At 53.2% G+C, this 13850-nt stretch overlaps 2 protein-coding genes and 1 long non-coding RNA gene across 10 annotated transcripts in view; 1 reads left to right on the forward strand and 2 right to left on the reverse strand.

The window, feature by feature from the left end:
- Positions 1-13850, reverse strand: part of GNAS (GNAS complex locus) — a 66807-nt gene that overhangs the window by 44560 nt on the left and 8397 nt on the right. Inside the window, exons 1-2 of one of the 3 annotated variants that reach the window (XM_032607177.1) lie at positions 7994-9926; positions 7653-7772 (exon numbers count right to left, since the gene is read on the reverse strand). The exons of 1 other annotated variant lie outside the window; for it this stretch is intronic. In XM_032607177.1, the coding sequence (XP_032463068.1) occupies positions 7653-7772; positions 7994-9926 (2053 nt within the window). Of the gene's footprint in view, positions 1-7652; positions 7773-7993; positions 9927-13850 lie in introns of those variants that run through there. One more of the 3 variants, XM_032607178.1, reaches the window with a different exon arrangement.
- LOC116740990 (neuroendocrine secretory protein 55-like) overlaps positions 1-13850 on the reverse strand; it is a 58174-nt gene that overhangs the window by 33945 nt on the left and 10379 nt on the right. The window lies entirely within an intron of this gene.
- The window catches only part of LOC116740991, a 32573-nt gene continuing 31062 nt past the window's right edge, over positions 12340-13850 (forward strand). For all 6 annotated transcript variants that reach the window (XR_004345990.1, XR_004345994.1, XR_004345993.1 and 3 more), the window contains exon 1: positions 12340-12665. This is a non-coding gene — a long non-coding RNA (uncharacterized LOC116740991). The remainder of the gene's footprint in view (positions 12666-13850) is intronic.

Consider the following 13850-nt stretch of genomic DNA (forward strand, 5'->3'; position numbering starts at 1 on the left):
CTGACCTGTATGATCTCTACCTTCCCCAGGATTTGATGTTGATAATGTTAGGGCAGTGGTTCTCAACTGGGGATGATTTCTGCGCCCCCCTCCACCCCAGGGGATACTTGGCAACGACTACAGGAAGTTTTGGTTGTCACACTGTGTATGTGGTGGTGCCTGGTGGGGTAGGCTGTGGCTGTGTGTGTGTGTGTTACTGGCGTCAAGTGGGTAGAGGTCAGAGAGGCTACTAACACCCTACATCGCACAGGATGGTCCCCATGGCAACAGAACGCCTATGGAAGACCCCTTTGTTAGACAGAGCCCCCTGAAAATGCTAATATCCCAGCACAGAGCCAGCAGGGAGAAGTCAGAGCGTAAACATAATAGGCTAGGTCTGAGTAAAGCTCTGGGTCCTGTTAAATCCAGGCTTTGTCCTGGGCTGGGGTGGGAGGGTGCAGCTGGAGTGGGACCCTCCTCTGTCTCTGCTGGCTCTTCCCTTCCCCTCTCATTTTCACTATAGATGTGACACCTTTCTTCTGCCTGTGCCGTCTCACCATCTAGTGGCCACCTGAAATATCAACTCACCTTCACCATCTCTGCGCCATTCTAGATTCAGTCATTAAAAAATCCACACTGGGGGGAGGCAGTGGGTGGAAGGACCCCGAACGATGTATATGATTTTATTAATAAGTTAATTAAGCATCTTGTAGGCCTAACAGACCTATATAGAGAACAGCTATAAAGAATGAAGATGAACACTTTCTGTGATTTCAGCAGCCCACAAAGGCCAAAAACCTTAGGAGTTACCTTATATAACCACAGAGAAGCAAGTAGCATCTACTTAAAAGGGGGTGTCCAAGTGGCCCCAGCAATTTAAGTAGCTATATACTTCCTAAGTAACACTGCCTATTCTCCACAGATTGGTTTTTCTTTTTCAAAGGTAACCATCAGCTACTTTTACAGCTAAAGAAACAGGCTTAGGCATGTGGTCCCCAAGATCAGCAGGGTGCTGGGATGGACACTAGCTGAGACGTAGGACCTTGTTCCTATTTCCCTGGGTTGAGCCCTGGCAAGCAGCCCTTCTTGGTCCTGGACTCCATCACAATGCCTGATTTTAATTTCTGTGCCTCATCTTACGAATTATTCTTTCTTTGCAAAAATCCCACAGCTGCAAACTTACCTGAACGGAGGTTCCCTATAAAAAAAGCCTCCAAGGTCATTTGCAAATTAGCAATCAGTTTGAGGCAAGGCAAAACTGTTCAAATAGGAAAGAGGAGAGAGGTACTCTGGTCTTTGGATTGAGGGGGAGAGTCAAGAGCTGGACAAATCGAGTTCTTTTTCCCTCAGAAGAATCGACGCTCCATGATGACACGGAGCTCGTGAAAGCTCGACTGTGCCACTCCTTCAGAAGTGGGTATGAGAGATCTTCCTTCCCATTATCAACTCATTAAAGGAAGTTTAAGGTACGTACTCTGTCCCACACACCGAGTATGTGTGACAACTTCAGAAACATTGACTGACTCATAATAAATTCGGGATCCGATAACAATTTCTACCTTTATACCTCTCTCCTCGCCCCAAATTGAATCATTAAGAAACATTTAGTAAGATCTAATGTTCAAGTTCTGTGGGCAGAACTCCAGGAGTCGAAATGCTCGGGAATTCTCCTGAGGTTTAACAAATTACTCTGCAATGCAACGTGGGATTTTCCTTCTAAGTAAGGACGGCAGAGGCGCACGCCCTTGATTTTCATTGCTGTGTCACAGATCGGTTACCTAACATCCTTCTCTATTACAGCCCCCAGTTGCTGTCTGGGTAAAACTACTCCAGTAATTCTGATTGGAGGGGGCTACACCTCTCAAGCGTTTGCTGTCTGAGAACAGAGCATCCCATATCTCAACTAAGCGTGTGATGATCAACAGGAAAATTCAAACATGGTTTTTTTTTGTGTGTATGTTGTTCCCTACCTCGTTCTTGGAGGTCTCCTCATCTTCCATTCCCAGTGGCTGGCCTTCGTCACCATCTGGCTGTCGGGAAGGAAAACTAGAGACAATCTTTTTTTTTTTTTTGCATGTGTAATAAGCACAGAGCAATCCGTGCTCAGGACCCCGGGCTCAACCATAGTATCCGGTTGGTTTATAGATAGGAGCTAATAAAAAGAGGGGGAGTGGCAGAGGGGGCTGTGGGCTCCGAGAGGGAGGTAGGCGGCACTTTCTCAGGACAGGTAAAAAGTAAGTTCCCGCCTCATCCTGTTGCGCACCTAACAGTGACCCCACACGATCATAAATTTGGCAAAGAGTCGTCAGTCTACGGCTTGGGTTGACCCTTATTTATAAAACGTGTACAAAGAGTGTACTCTGAAACGTCGAGACAGAAAGACAGGATGGGTGCCTGGGACTTTTAGAACTTTAGGTCTCATGGGGAATACAGAAAACAAAAAAAACAACCAGGGACTTCCCTGGCGGTCCAGTGGTTAAGACTCCACACTTCCAATGCAAGGAGCATGGGTTCGATCCCTGGTCGGGGAACTAAGATCCCATATACCACATGGTATGCCAAGAAAATATTAAACAAACAAACAGAAAACATCAAAAACAAAAAAACAAACCCTCACTTGGACCAGGGAGAGAGAAGTTCAGGAAGAAAAGTAAATTTCTAAACATAATGGCTACCATTTATCAGACACTTACATGTGCCAGGCCCTGGGTTCAAGGCTTCTCTCAATTTCTAGTATCTGGCCCCCATTTTAGAGGAATTAAGGAAAAGGACACATCTTCCTCTGATTCTTCTGCAAACACCCCTCCCCTCCCTTGGCCTACTCCAATGGCCAGTTTGTATCTGGGGCTTCCCACTAGCCTTCCTCAGTTTTATAAAGGCCACTTTGACTTGCTGACTCATTAGCAGAATCCCAAAGAGAGAGACTCAGGCCCATCTTTCTCTCACTCCCTGAAGAGATGAGGATCTTATGCCCAGGGTGACCACAGGCCACAACAGGAATCTGATGGGACAAAGACCCTTTCAGTCTAATTCAATGGAATCTGTTGAGGTTGGTGTTAACAGGGCCGGAGTCTGAGTTCCTCTTACTGGGGGGGCCACCAGAGCTGGAGAGGGTTAATTAGAATGGCCTAACTGTTTTAATTGCTGGTGGGAACCCTGTCACAGCAACTGGCCCTGCCCTTTCTGTTTTGAACATTGCTACACTTGCAGAGGAATCCGATTTTGAAATGGACAACTGGCATGTTAATTTCACATTCCATTAGAAACCCTAGGAGGCACAAGGTGGGTTGGGAAGAACCCTGCCTTTGCCACAGGTTAAAGAAACCAAGAAGTGTGGAGACCAGTTTTCATTTGCTATTTACATGCCTCCTAAAAGTCACTTAATGGAGAGGGATTTGGAGGGCCACAGTTTTGCTGGGGTGAGGGGTATGTTTTATTTGGTGGGAAAATTAACTCTATAAAGAAGACACACGGTTGGGATGGAGAATTTCAAATCGAGTCAATTAGGTTACCATCTCTAAAAAAGTTGTTTTGTTTTTTTTTTTTTTTTTTGCTTAATACCAACCTTCCCCCATAAAAGTCAAAGGTGATTTCCAAGATTAGGTACTGACACTCACTAAGAAGGAATTAGCCCCGACTGAAAGGAAGGAATACTTTTAAGAAATAATCACTATGAAGAATATTGAGTAAGAGTTATTTTAATAGGGTCATTAGATCCAGGCCAGGAGATTCTAAACAGTCTATTACACTCTAACACTAATAATGGAGGGGCTATGCATAAAAGCAACTGTATTTTTAAATGAGGATGATAATGATTTTTTAGTGGAAACCTGAGTAAAGAAAAAAGCTTTAGACCTTGCTAAAGAACACTTCTGGGGGGTTTTAAAAAGACTTTAAAGAAAACCTGCATTTAAAAAAAGAAGTCCAACAAACAAACAAAGACTGCAGTGTTGGCAGACGAATGACAGCAAATGTGGAAACAAAATATCACCACAGCAGTGACAGGTATCCCAGCAATGAGGAGGCTCACGTTTCACGTACACTCAATGGACATTTATAACCAAGGATCTGTCTGGTTCTGGTTATTATTCAGGAGGCAGAAGACTGCGGGACACCTGTCATCTGACAAGGGATTTTAAGAGCACATAGCGCACTTAACAATAATCACGCCTCACACTGAAATGACGCTTTATAACTTGTTACCACATTTTGGGGGTAAGCACTGAATTAGAAACTTCTGATTCCTTCACTTACCTTGCAGTCTTTGAGCAAAAGTCCCTGACATTTAATCTCTGAGCTTTTGGTTTACTTGCCTATGAAATGGGGTCCCATCACATTTTTACTGCCCAAGGCTGTTGCAAAGGACAAACGTGACTGGAAGAAAGGCTTTTAAAAATACAGTAAAAAAGTGCTATCATTATGTGTAATCATTACTCTTACAGGTTACTAACAATTCTGAAGGCAGTGAGGCTATCCCTCTCAAGCTGGGGGTGGGCGGAATGTACAAAAAGGTGACAAACCCCACTTTTTTTTGCTTAATACCAGTTTTCCATGGTATATGTAATGTAGGCAAATGATAAAAATTAACATAGCTGTATAGAAAGGCTTTTTTTTTTTTGAGAAAAAATCTATGGAAATTGGATTTTAAAAGGCAAGGAAGAGATTTTTGGCCTGGTAAGCCATGCCCTTCCCACTGCACCAAACAGCTCAGTGGAGGCATTTTGAATACGGAAAAATGGCTGAATTAAAAATAAATAAAAAAGCAAAGCAAAGGGCACTCCAGCAGGATGAGATGGATGCCTCACTGTTGCACCTGGTGGCGTAAATAAATTATCATACAATAGCATTTGCCTGCACAATTTTAATAAATTCAGCAGCTACTAAGAAATTCTAGCCTAGCAGTCCCTTCAATTCTTAACAAAAATGAGGGAATCACCCAAATTAGGTTTCCAAAACATGTTTAAGCCACCGAAATTATTCAGAAAGGCAACAGAAACATGGAAATAAGTCTATTATTGGCTAGTGTTGAGTAAGAAAAAGGCTTCAACTTTTTAGCTATTCTAGAATTTCAGTCATGTTACTGATTGTCTATCTATTTCTAACTATTTATCTACCATTTTCCTTTTTAAGAGTCCCTGTAATGCGGTTAAGCTGTTTGGGCAATAAAAATGGAGAGGGTATATACACAGAAACACATACAGTTTTAAAGCAACAGATGAATCTGTATGTCACCAATTATCAAAGGATGGTCACTTGATCTTCCCTTTTCAGTGCTCAGTGTATACGGATGTCTTGTTTTATATGTTAGGATCTAAATGTTAGTGAAAAGGCTTGTCCTAAATGGAAGTGGGTCTTCATCCTGCCTCCTCTCCCCCTCTGCAATCAGTAATTCAGACCCAGCGGGGTGCCTCTCTTGTCACTTTGGCAAAATGAAACCTTGTCAGATTGCAGCCTGGCTCAACAAGCCACACTGCCACAGCAGGCAATCTGGCTTTCTGAATTCAGGTTCACGCTAGACAGGGCCCACGTTTCACTGGACTACACTGAATGCAAACGGGCTTGACCTGGGTGCAGGGCCAGGATGATGGCAGGGTGACCCCAGCTAATTTCCTTTACTTAAGGTGAATTTTTCCCCCTGCATATAAAACGTGGGTAAGCAAGGGAGACTTCTACTATTCTTAAGGCTCAGCCCCAGACACGGGCTGTTTGCTACAGAGTTGATGCGTGCATAACCTATGGTTTAAGGCTCCAGTCCTGATTTAAGTGGATGGTGCTCCCCAACCCCCAGAATAGGGGATTCAGGCCACGGAGCAAAGGAGAATTTAGTGAAGATCTGCTTGAAAGTTTCATTTCACAAATGAGGCAACCGAGGCCCCGGCATATGAGGGGCACTGGCCAATTAGGGCTCAAGTGCACGCCCTCACTTGGCTCTCCTGTCTGCCCCCAATTATGGCCGCCTCCCCCATCACAGGTTTGCTACCCAGAGCTATGCTTGGGATATTGAAATGGGGCTCTTGTGGCAAAATCAGTTGTCTGCAGGAAAACAGCACGTTGTCATCTGAGGCGCTGTGCCTTCCACGCAGTTGAGGTATCTGAAATGTGAAACTGTCTCCCTCCTGGATGCTTTTGGGGAAATGATGTTGTCTGTATTTCCCTGGGTGGGCATAAATAGAATGACCATCACATGTAAAACTGTGATGCGTAAGAGGCACATATCACAACAGCAAACAGTGATGCCCGTAGGTCATTAATAGACACCATCACACATTATAAAATATTTAGCAAACAAACATAGCACCGCCTGAAAAGTTGTGATCTTGAAATCCCTTGAGAGGTCTTAGAGAATAAATAAAGAAATTAAGATTGTGGAGTTTCACATCTGAAATTTTCACTTAAGCCCCACATTCAGACCTTTGCTAATTGCTGCTTTGATTAGCTGTGGAACGAGAGTCAAGCTGTGGGGGGGAGGAGGGAGGTCCTGGAGAGGGGAGAGGACCCTGAAAGCTGGCATAGGTGAAGGGAGGAGGAGGGGGAAGGCCAGGGCCACCAAAGGTACCCTTCCAATGGGATTATTAACATCTTTTTAATGTTTCTGTATCCCAAGCCCATATGCAGAGGATCTTACCTTTGAGCCTCTTTGCCCCCAGCTAAAGCTGCTTGAAAGAATTCACATGCAAACATTTACATGTCTCACAGTTTTATCACATTTTGTCCACACACTTAAAATACACTGGAAGCATTTTAAAAAAAGTTTTATTTTAATTGCATTTCAAACACAAGATGGGCATTCCACTCCCAACGCACAAACCCTCTCTCTTTACACCAGGCCCCTCCTACTGTATTCTGTAAAAGGGTAAATGATTGGCTTACCTCAGGCTCTTCCCTAGGAAGAAAAATGATTTCATATTTTTTAAACATGGCCACGCCCCCTCCCACCTCCCCAGCCCCTCCCCCCCGGAACCAGACCCGTGTGGTTTGGGATACGGGACTCGCCTACAGCGGGTTAAGTGTGTGTGGGGGGGTTTCTCCCCCTCCTCCCTCCATCCCCCGCCAGGTGAGCAGAGTGTGTGCAGAATACCGAATTTCTGCGCGCAGCCCCGGACGCCCCAGATACCTGAGTGTCTGGTTTTTCAACCGTAAAGGCGGGAGGGTTGGGCGAACGAATGAGAAGTGAGGAAACGCTTAGCGCAAAGGGAGAAAAGAGAGAAAGACAGACAGAAAACAGGTTACGGAGGCCGGCCGGAGGCGGCCCCCTCCCCCCGCCCCGCCAGCGGCCCGACATCCTGCCCAGCGTCTCCCGCTACCTTCTCGGGCGTTTTCGCGCCGCCCACTGCAGAGCGCCAGCGCACAGGTACCACCCGAGTGTGCGAACACGTAAAGTTTTTGCCCGCGCAATGGCGCAAAACACAAGACAGCCCGTTCCCCGGTACAAGTACACAGTCGGCGGGTAATTTGGGGGTGCCAGGGGCGGGAATGGAAGAACGCTTGAGCATATCATGCACAGGCGGACACAATATGGACACCAACACACACCAACAACAAGCCGTCTTACTCCAAGCAGCCGTGCCAGGCGAGGCGGGGACGCACCTTCTCCAATGACCCCAACCCACCAACGGCCCCAGCCAGCCTAGCCTGAGCGACCCCGGAGCCCTCCCCTGCAGTTCCTGGCTCACCTGAAGCCCCCGCCTTTCTTGCCGTCCCCCACCCCACGACTCGGCGACGTCTTACGGTCGCTGGCGCTGGTTTGTCCAGCTGGAAACGACCCTCAGTGTTGTACGGCACCACTTTTCTCCCTAAAGGGCATACACTTCGCCACCCAAGCCCACCCGAGGCCCCTCCCGCTCCCGGGGCAAAGTTAGGGCCCCTAGCTGGAACTTTCTGGCAGGTTCTTCCCGCCTTTGCCCAGACCCCCTCCTCCCGCCGCCGGGCCCCAAACCCCACCGGGCAGCCCTGCCACCCACTCCCGGGGCCCCCGGGCGGCCCTGCTCCCCACGGGCAGAGTCCGCCGCATTACCTAGAAGCAGCAGGCGGTGCGTACACATGTAGCCCATCTTCTCGTTCTTGAGCTGCTTGTCGATGAGTTTGCTGCGTTTCTTCTCTGCGCACTTCTGGGCGCGCTTCTCCACGCTTTCCTTGTGGGTCTGTCTGCGCTTCTCCGCCAGGGCAACCTTCTTGACCTTGGGGCTGAGGGAGCCTCTGGACTGGGGGCTCTCGGATCTGCAGAAGCAGCCTCCGAAGGCCTGAACGAGGAAGTTGCGGAGCAAGTTGCGCTGGGTCTTTCGGTGGCGGCGGTTTCGCCTGGACTGAAACCAGCGGTGGCATCCGAAGGTCCCATCGTCGGATTCGTCTCCGCTGTCGCTGCTGACCGATATTTCGTCGTCGTGGCCGCGGTAGCAGCTGCGCTCAGACCTGCCCCGCCAGGCATATGCGCGAGGAGGCTGCGGAGTAGGCGGATCGGCAGCCTGGATCTCGGGGCTGGGGGGTCTAAGGAAACTGATCTTGGGTCGGGCTCCAGAGGCTGGGGTTGCCCAGGCGGCGGGAGCGGCCCGGGGGACAGGGGTGGCCCGGGCGACAGGGGCGGCCCGGGCGACAGGGGCGGCCCGGGCGACAGGAGCTGCCCGGGCGGCAGGGGCTGCCCCGGCGGCTGGCGTGTCAGGGCCGGCAGGGGCTGCCCCGGCGGCAGGAGCATCAGGGGCTGCCCCGGCGGCTGGCGCGTCAGGGGCTGCCCCGGCGGCTGGCGCGTCAGGGGCTGCCCCGGCGGCTGGCGCGTCAGGGGCTGCTCCGGCGGCAGGGGCTCCGTCTCCGGGATCGGGGACTTTGCCTCTCTCCGCGGCAGCGTCGGCTGAGCCTCCTTCCATCTCGGCTGCTTCTCCCTCAACTGGGGGTCTCTCTCCCTCTGCTTGCTCTCTCTTAACTGGGGCTCGGGAGACCTCGATGGGCGGGCCGTCAAGCGCGATTGGGGGGCTGTCCACGTTGACGGGAGCGTCGTCGACCCCAACGGGGGCGCTGCCAATCTCGCGCGGGGGTCCGGAGATCTCCATCGGGGGGCTGTTGCCCGCGAAGTGTGGAGGAGGTCTGACAGCCTCTCGAGATGGGCTGCCGATGATGCTTGGGACCCAGAGGGGGGGCTCGTTCGCGGCGGGAGCGAGGAGGACCGCACTCGGGGCCGCGACTGCCGCGATCTGGTTGCCGCCAAGGCCGTCGATTTGTGGGATAGCTTGGGGGAGCCCAGGGGGTGGGCTGTCGTCCCCAAAGGCTGCTCCATCAAACTCAAATGGCACATCCTCCTCACGGGGAGGGCTGCATCCTCCTCCGAAGCCTGCTTTCTCAGGTCTGAGAGCCCGGGGCTCCTCGGGAGGAGCCCTAGAGACCCCCGCACCCGGACCTCCTGGAGCGAGGTCTGAGACCTGCAAGAGAGGTTGGTTGCAGCCTCCCTGGGCAGGCTGCTCAAACTCAAAGGGCATAGCTTCTTCGGGAGGAGGGCTGTAGCTTCCCAGGCTTGGCCTGGCCTCACCGAAGGCTCTGGGCTCCACGATCGGTGGGCTGAAGGCTTCAAGGCCTGCATGGGCCCCAGTGGTGTCTCCAGGGTGCTCCAGGGTAGGCCAGAAGGCTCCCAAGCTGGACTGCTCGACCTCGAAGGGCATGGCTTCTTCAGGAGGTGGGCTGTAGTCTCCATGGGCTCCGGCTTCCTTGATGGCCTGGCTGAGGTCCTGGAACTTGGGTCTGGAGACTTCTGGGGGTCCACAGGCCTCGCCTTCAATCTCGACGGGGATGGGCTCGCTGTGAGGCGGTGGGGTCTCCATCTCTTCGGCTGCGCCAGGCCCAGCACCGGGGGCAGCTGCCCCTGGGGCCTCCAAAGGTGGTTGCTCGGGCTGTTCGCCGAGTTCAAGGGGGATATTGCGTTGTCCTGACATATTATTGCCGTCGAGGCAGTTGCGCATGCCCATAACACGGTGGCGGTTTCTTAAAATAAACTTGGGGCCCCGTAAGACGGAGCACCCGACCGAACTAGGGTGAAAAAAATATTTTCAAAAAAAAAAAAAAAAAATTGAAGTACCAGCTGGAAAGTTCTCCAACCGCACTTTCTAACCCTAGTGAGGTCTAGGGGTTCAGGACCTCAAACCCCAGACCATGGCAGAAGCAAGTCTATTGTTGCTGGTTGAGTCTTGGCTCCTTTCTGGCCACTTTTTATCCCCTCAGGCGGCCCCTGGCCCCCCCCTTAGGCCTGCTTCGTCCCCTCCTCTCTCTTTCTCTCAGCTCCAGGCCAGCCCCGCCTGCTTGGATCAGAGGAGCGTGCCGATTCGGTCCGAAAATCGCTCGTAGTGCTCTTTCTCTGCCACCAGGGGACGCCAGCCCCGGCCGAGGTGGCTCCGGGAGCAGGCTCCGGGAGCCGGGAGCCCCGGACTTTGGGTAAGGGGGCTGATGAGCTCAGGCCTCGCAGGGACGTTTTGGTTCCTTCCAGTCCTCTCGCTGACTGATTTGGAGTCTTTCTCCTCTCTTCTCCCCTGGCCAGAGAGAGAGCTCTCCTGCGTTGCGGGACACGTGATGCAAGACGTGGGCCCCGGGCTGCTTGAGCGCAGGAGCTGAAACCCTCCCTCCCAGACCCAACAGACTCTCCTCGAGGGGAGGGGGGACTGCAGGAGTGTTTCATAACCCCAAATTACCCCTGAACCCCTGAGCCCCAGCCCCCAGCCCTGGGCAGCCTCGGATCCCGCCCAGGTCTGGAGCGCAAGGCTTTGCGCGGGTGGGAAGGGGGTGCAGGCGCGCGCGGGGATGGGATGCGACAGGTGGTCGTGAGCCCACCGGCGGAGCAGGCAGGAGGCGAGGGGCAAGGGGTGCCGAGTGTGAGCACGCAATTTGTTTTTAAAATGTGTTGGGGTACTTTCCATCGCTTCTGCGTTTTTGTTTGCCGGTTGCCGAGGCTGGCTCCTATAAAGCACCTCTATGTCCCCCATCCCCACCACACTCTGGGGTCTCAGCAGTGGCCTGCGGTGGCGCAGGCAGGGTTCCTCCCCGTTTATGGGGACTATGATAAATACAGGGGAATAAGAGGGTCTCGGGCATCTACCACCGAGACTCTCTAAGCGGTAGCTGCCGCGGCACGGAACGCGGGGGCGTGGGACGCACACAGGGACCCCACAGACTGTAGGCCCCAGAGTTCCGGGGGTCCTACTGTGCGGGGGGAAGCGCTAAATGGAATTTCAGTTGAAATTTACAGCCGGTTTAGGGTGGTCTCAGAGACTGAGAAACCCCATGCGCACCAAATCCAAAAATACACACCGTGCCGCGCGGGCAGCTGCGGCCGCTGTGCGCTGCTCCCCGCCTCGGGCACCGGCTGCGGGGGTGGTCAGTCTGCTCCTCTAGCCCCGCTCCAGCCCTCCTCCAGCCCCCTTCCAGTCCTTCTGCTGTCGCTGTGGGTCTCCCAGAGCAGCAGCTTTACTTTTCCAGCGCTTGAGCCCGCTGAGGAGGCACACGAGTCTTGCCACAAACCCGGCAGTCGCCCGGCTGCATTCCCGTCGCCGTAGCGCGTGGTGGGCTCCGAGCCGGCGGGGATCGATGCCTACACCACTTGGGTGGGCTCGTGCGTGCATGCACACTGATCTGGGTTTGGGGTCGGCGAAATCTGGCTTTGAGCCCCAGGAAAAATTTGCTGTTCGCGTAAGACCCGGGACTCGGGCATGGCATCGTATCTGACTCGCCAGTGGGTGACAGGGACCTGTGAGCCACTTTTAGGTGTAAGGCAGCTGGGCAAGAGTCAGGTGGTCGCCTGGCCTTAGGGCGGGGGGAGGGGCGGCGGGATGCGGCAAGTGGGGCGCATCGCCGGGATCGCACTGCCTGGATCGCTGTATCTGCCAGCCGCAGTCGAGCGAACCACGTACGCACGTATGCTCCAACCTCGTGAAACCTAACGCAACCCTCTTCAAACGAGGGGGGTCACAGGCAGAGCGCCTCACTGCCCCCGCACGTGGCCGCGCTGCGAGGAGGAAGCTGACCAAGTTGGACCCCGGGTAACGTGTGGAGCCTCCCCAAGGGCGTCTCCTCTCATCTCTTCGGGTCTACACACTTCCAAGTGCCAACACTGAACTTTGGTTCAAACTTTGGACAACTATTCCCACGCGTAACGGCTCAACCTTTTGGGCATCCACTGAATGGTCCAACTGGGTCGCAACAGTCAACTCGCTCCCCTCCGACCCCAGCGCTGGGTCGGCCATTGGGCTGGGGTCACGCCAATCAAGGCTGCCTGGCGAATGAGCGGGGGGCGTCGGACCGGAAACCGGATATGAGTGGGAGGTCCAATAGGGGGCGCCGCGTTGGAACGCCCTAAGAGGTTATGCGGCCGGGGTGGTTAGAAGCGGATTGGTGGGCGGGCGTATGGCGGCCAGGCCTGGACCGCCACGAGGCTGGGTGGCGCCGTGGGGTCGCTCTTCCTGGCGCCCCAAGTCACCAAGGCTGAAAGGGGAGGTGAGGGCTCTCAGGGACCAACCCTTGTTCTCGCCGATGGCGGTGGGCGAGCCCACCTAACAGGGATCGGCCGCCGGGGTGAGGCGAGGAGCAGGCTTTCCAGGGCCTGGAGGTAGAGGGCCCAGACCCTGAGGAGAGGGGCTCACTGCCCCGCTGCAGAGGAGCGGCCCCAGATGGATAAGGAGTTGAGGTCGCGGGGGTGCTGAGCCCTGCCGAAGTGGAAGGTTAGTAGACGTCGCGGTTTGGAGCCTCAGGGAGGCCACGATGGGGGCCCCAGAGGGACGGTTTGCTCTCGCCAGGCCTCGCGCGCCGCCCACGTCAGCAAGGAATGGGCACAGGGTCTCTGTTTTACCTCCTCACGAGCCGGTAGCATCCTGGTTGTTTGCCAGGAGAGCACAGGCATTGGCGGGATACAGATTGGGCAGAGAGCAGGCCTCCCTCGCAGAGGCTAAGCGACATAAAAAGGAAAGAAAAGACCTGCAACTGGGGGGACCTTGTTGGAGAAAATAGAGTTTCACGTGGGCCTCTGTGGAGGGATAGGTGTCTAGGCTGTGAACAGAAGGGGGGGGGGGATGGGAGACGTTGGCCTACCACGAACAAAGATCCAACAGTGGGAAACGTGGCACATGGCTGGGTAAAGAGAACAGGCCACCTTGCCGGGTCTGGGAGGACCAGTGGGGGAGAGAGGCAGGAAAAATTGGGTAGGATGTCTCAGGGCAGGCAGTTTTGAGGCTCTTTTGGTAGGAAATGGAAGAGATACTGAATTTTTTGTCCTGCAAGTGAGGATTTGAGCCTAGTTTTAGGACAGGTTTGAGGCAGTGTGGAGGATGGTCCTGTCGAAGAGAACAAAGGAGGCTGTGTCTGGTCATGACCTTTAAGGGAGCGAGAACCACGCACAGGGAAGGAAGCAGGAGGGCTGGAGGGAGGGACTCAAGAGGGATCCCAGAGGACCCTCCAGCGACTTCTGTGCGACGCACCAAGGGTGGCGGAGTCAAGTCTGGCGCCTGGATGATGGGACACCTGTGGGATAGGGACGTTGTGGAGGATCTGGAGAGAAGCTGGCATGGTGGTGGAGCCAGTCTGGTTGTAGACATGGCAGGGGGGAAGGAAGGACGTACAGTCTGGGTGGAGATTTTCTGCAGCTTATTATTTAGGAGGAAGAGACCAAAGTTTAGATGGAAGGTAAAGACCCCGAATTCAAAGGGATGGTTAGCCTTCTTAGGATGTGAAATCACTAGATCAGAGAAAACCTTCAAGGGGACATATATGTTTGGTGATAGAAGCTCAAACACCTGGAGCACTGGAGAAGAAAAGGGGGGACATTACAGGAGAGAGCAGCGGGCCTAGGACGGGATGGGTGGGAGTACGCCGGAGTGAAGAATTTAAGAACTGGTCAACAGATCACATCT

This window comes from Phocoena sinus, chromosome 15 (assembly GCF_008692025.1).
Source record: "Phocoena sinus isolate mPhoSin1 chromosome 15, mPhoSin1.pri, whole genome shotgun sequence".
Classification (NCBI taxonomy): domain Eukaryota; kingdom Metazoa; phylum Chordata; class Mammalia; order Artiodactyla; family Phocoenidae; genus Phocoena; species Phocoena sinus.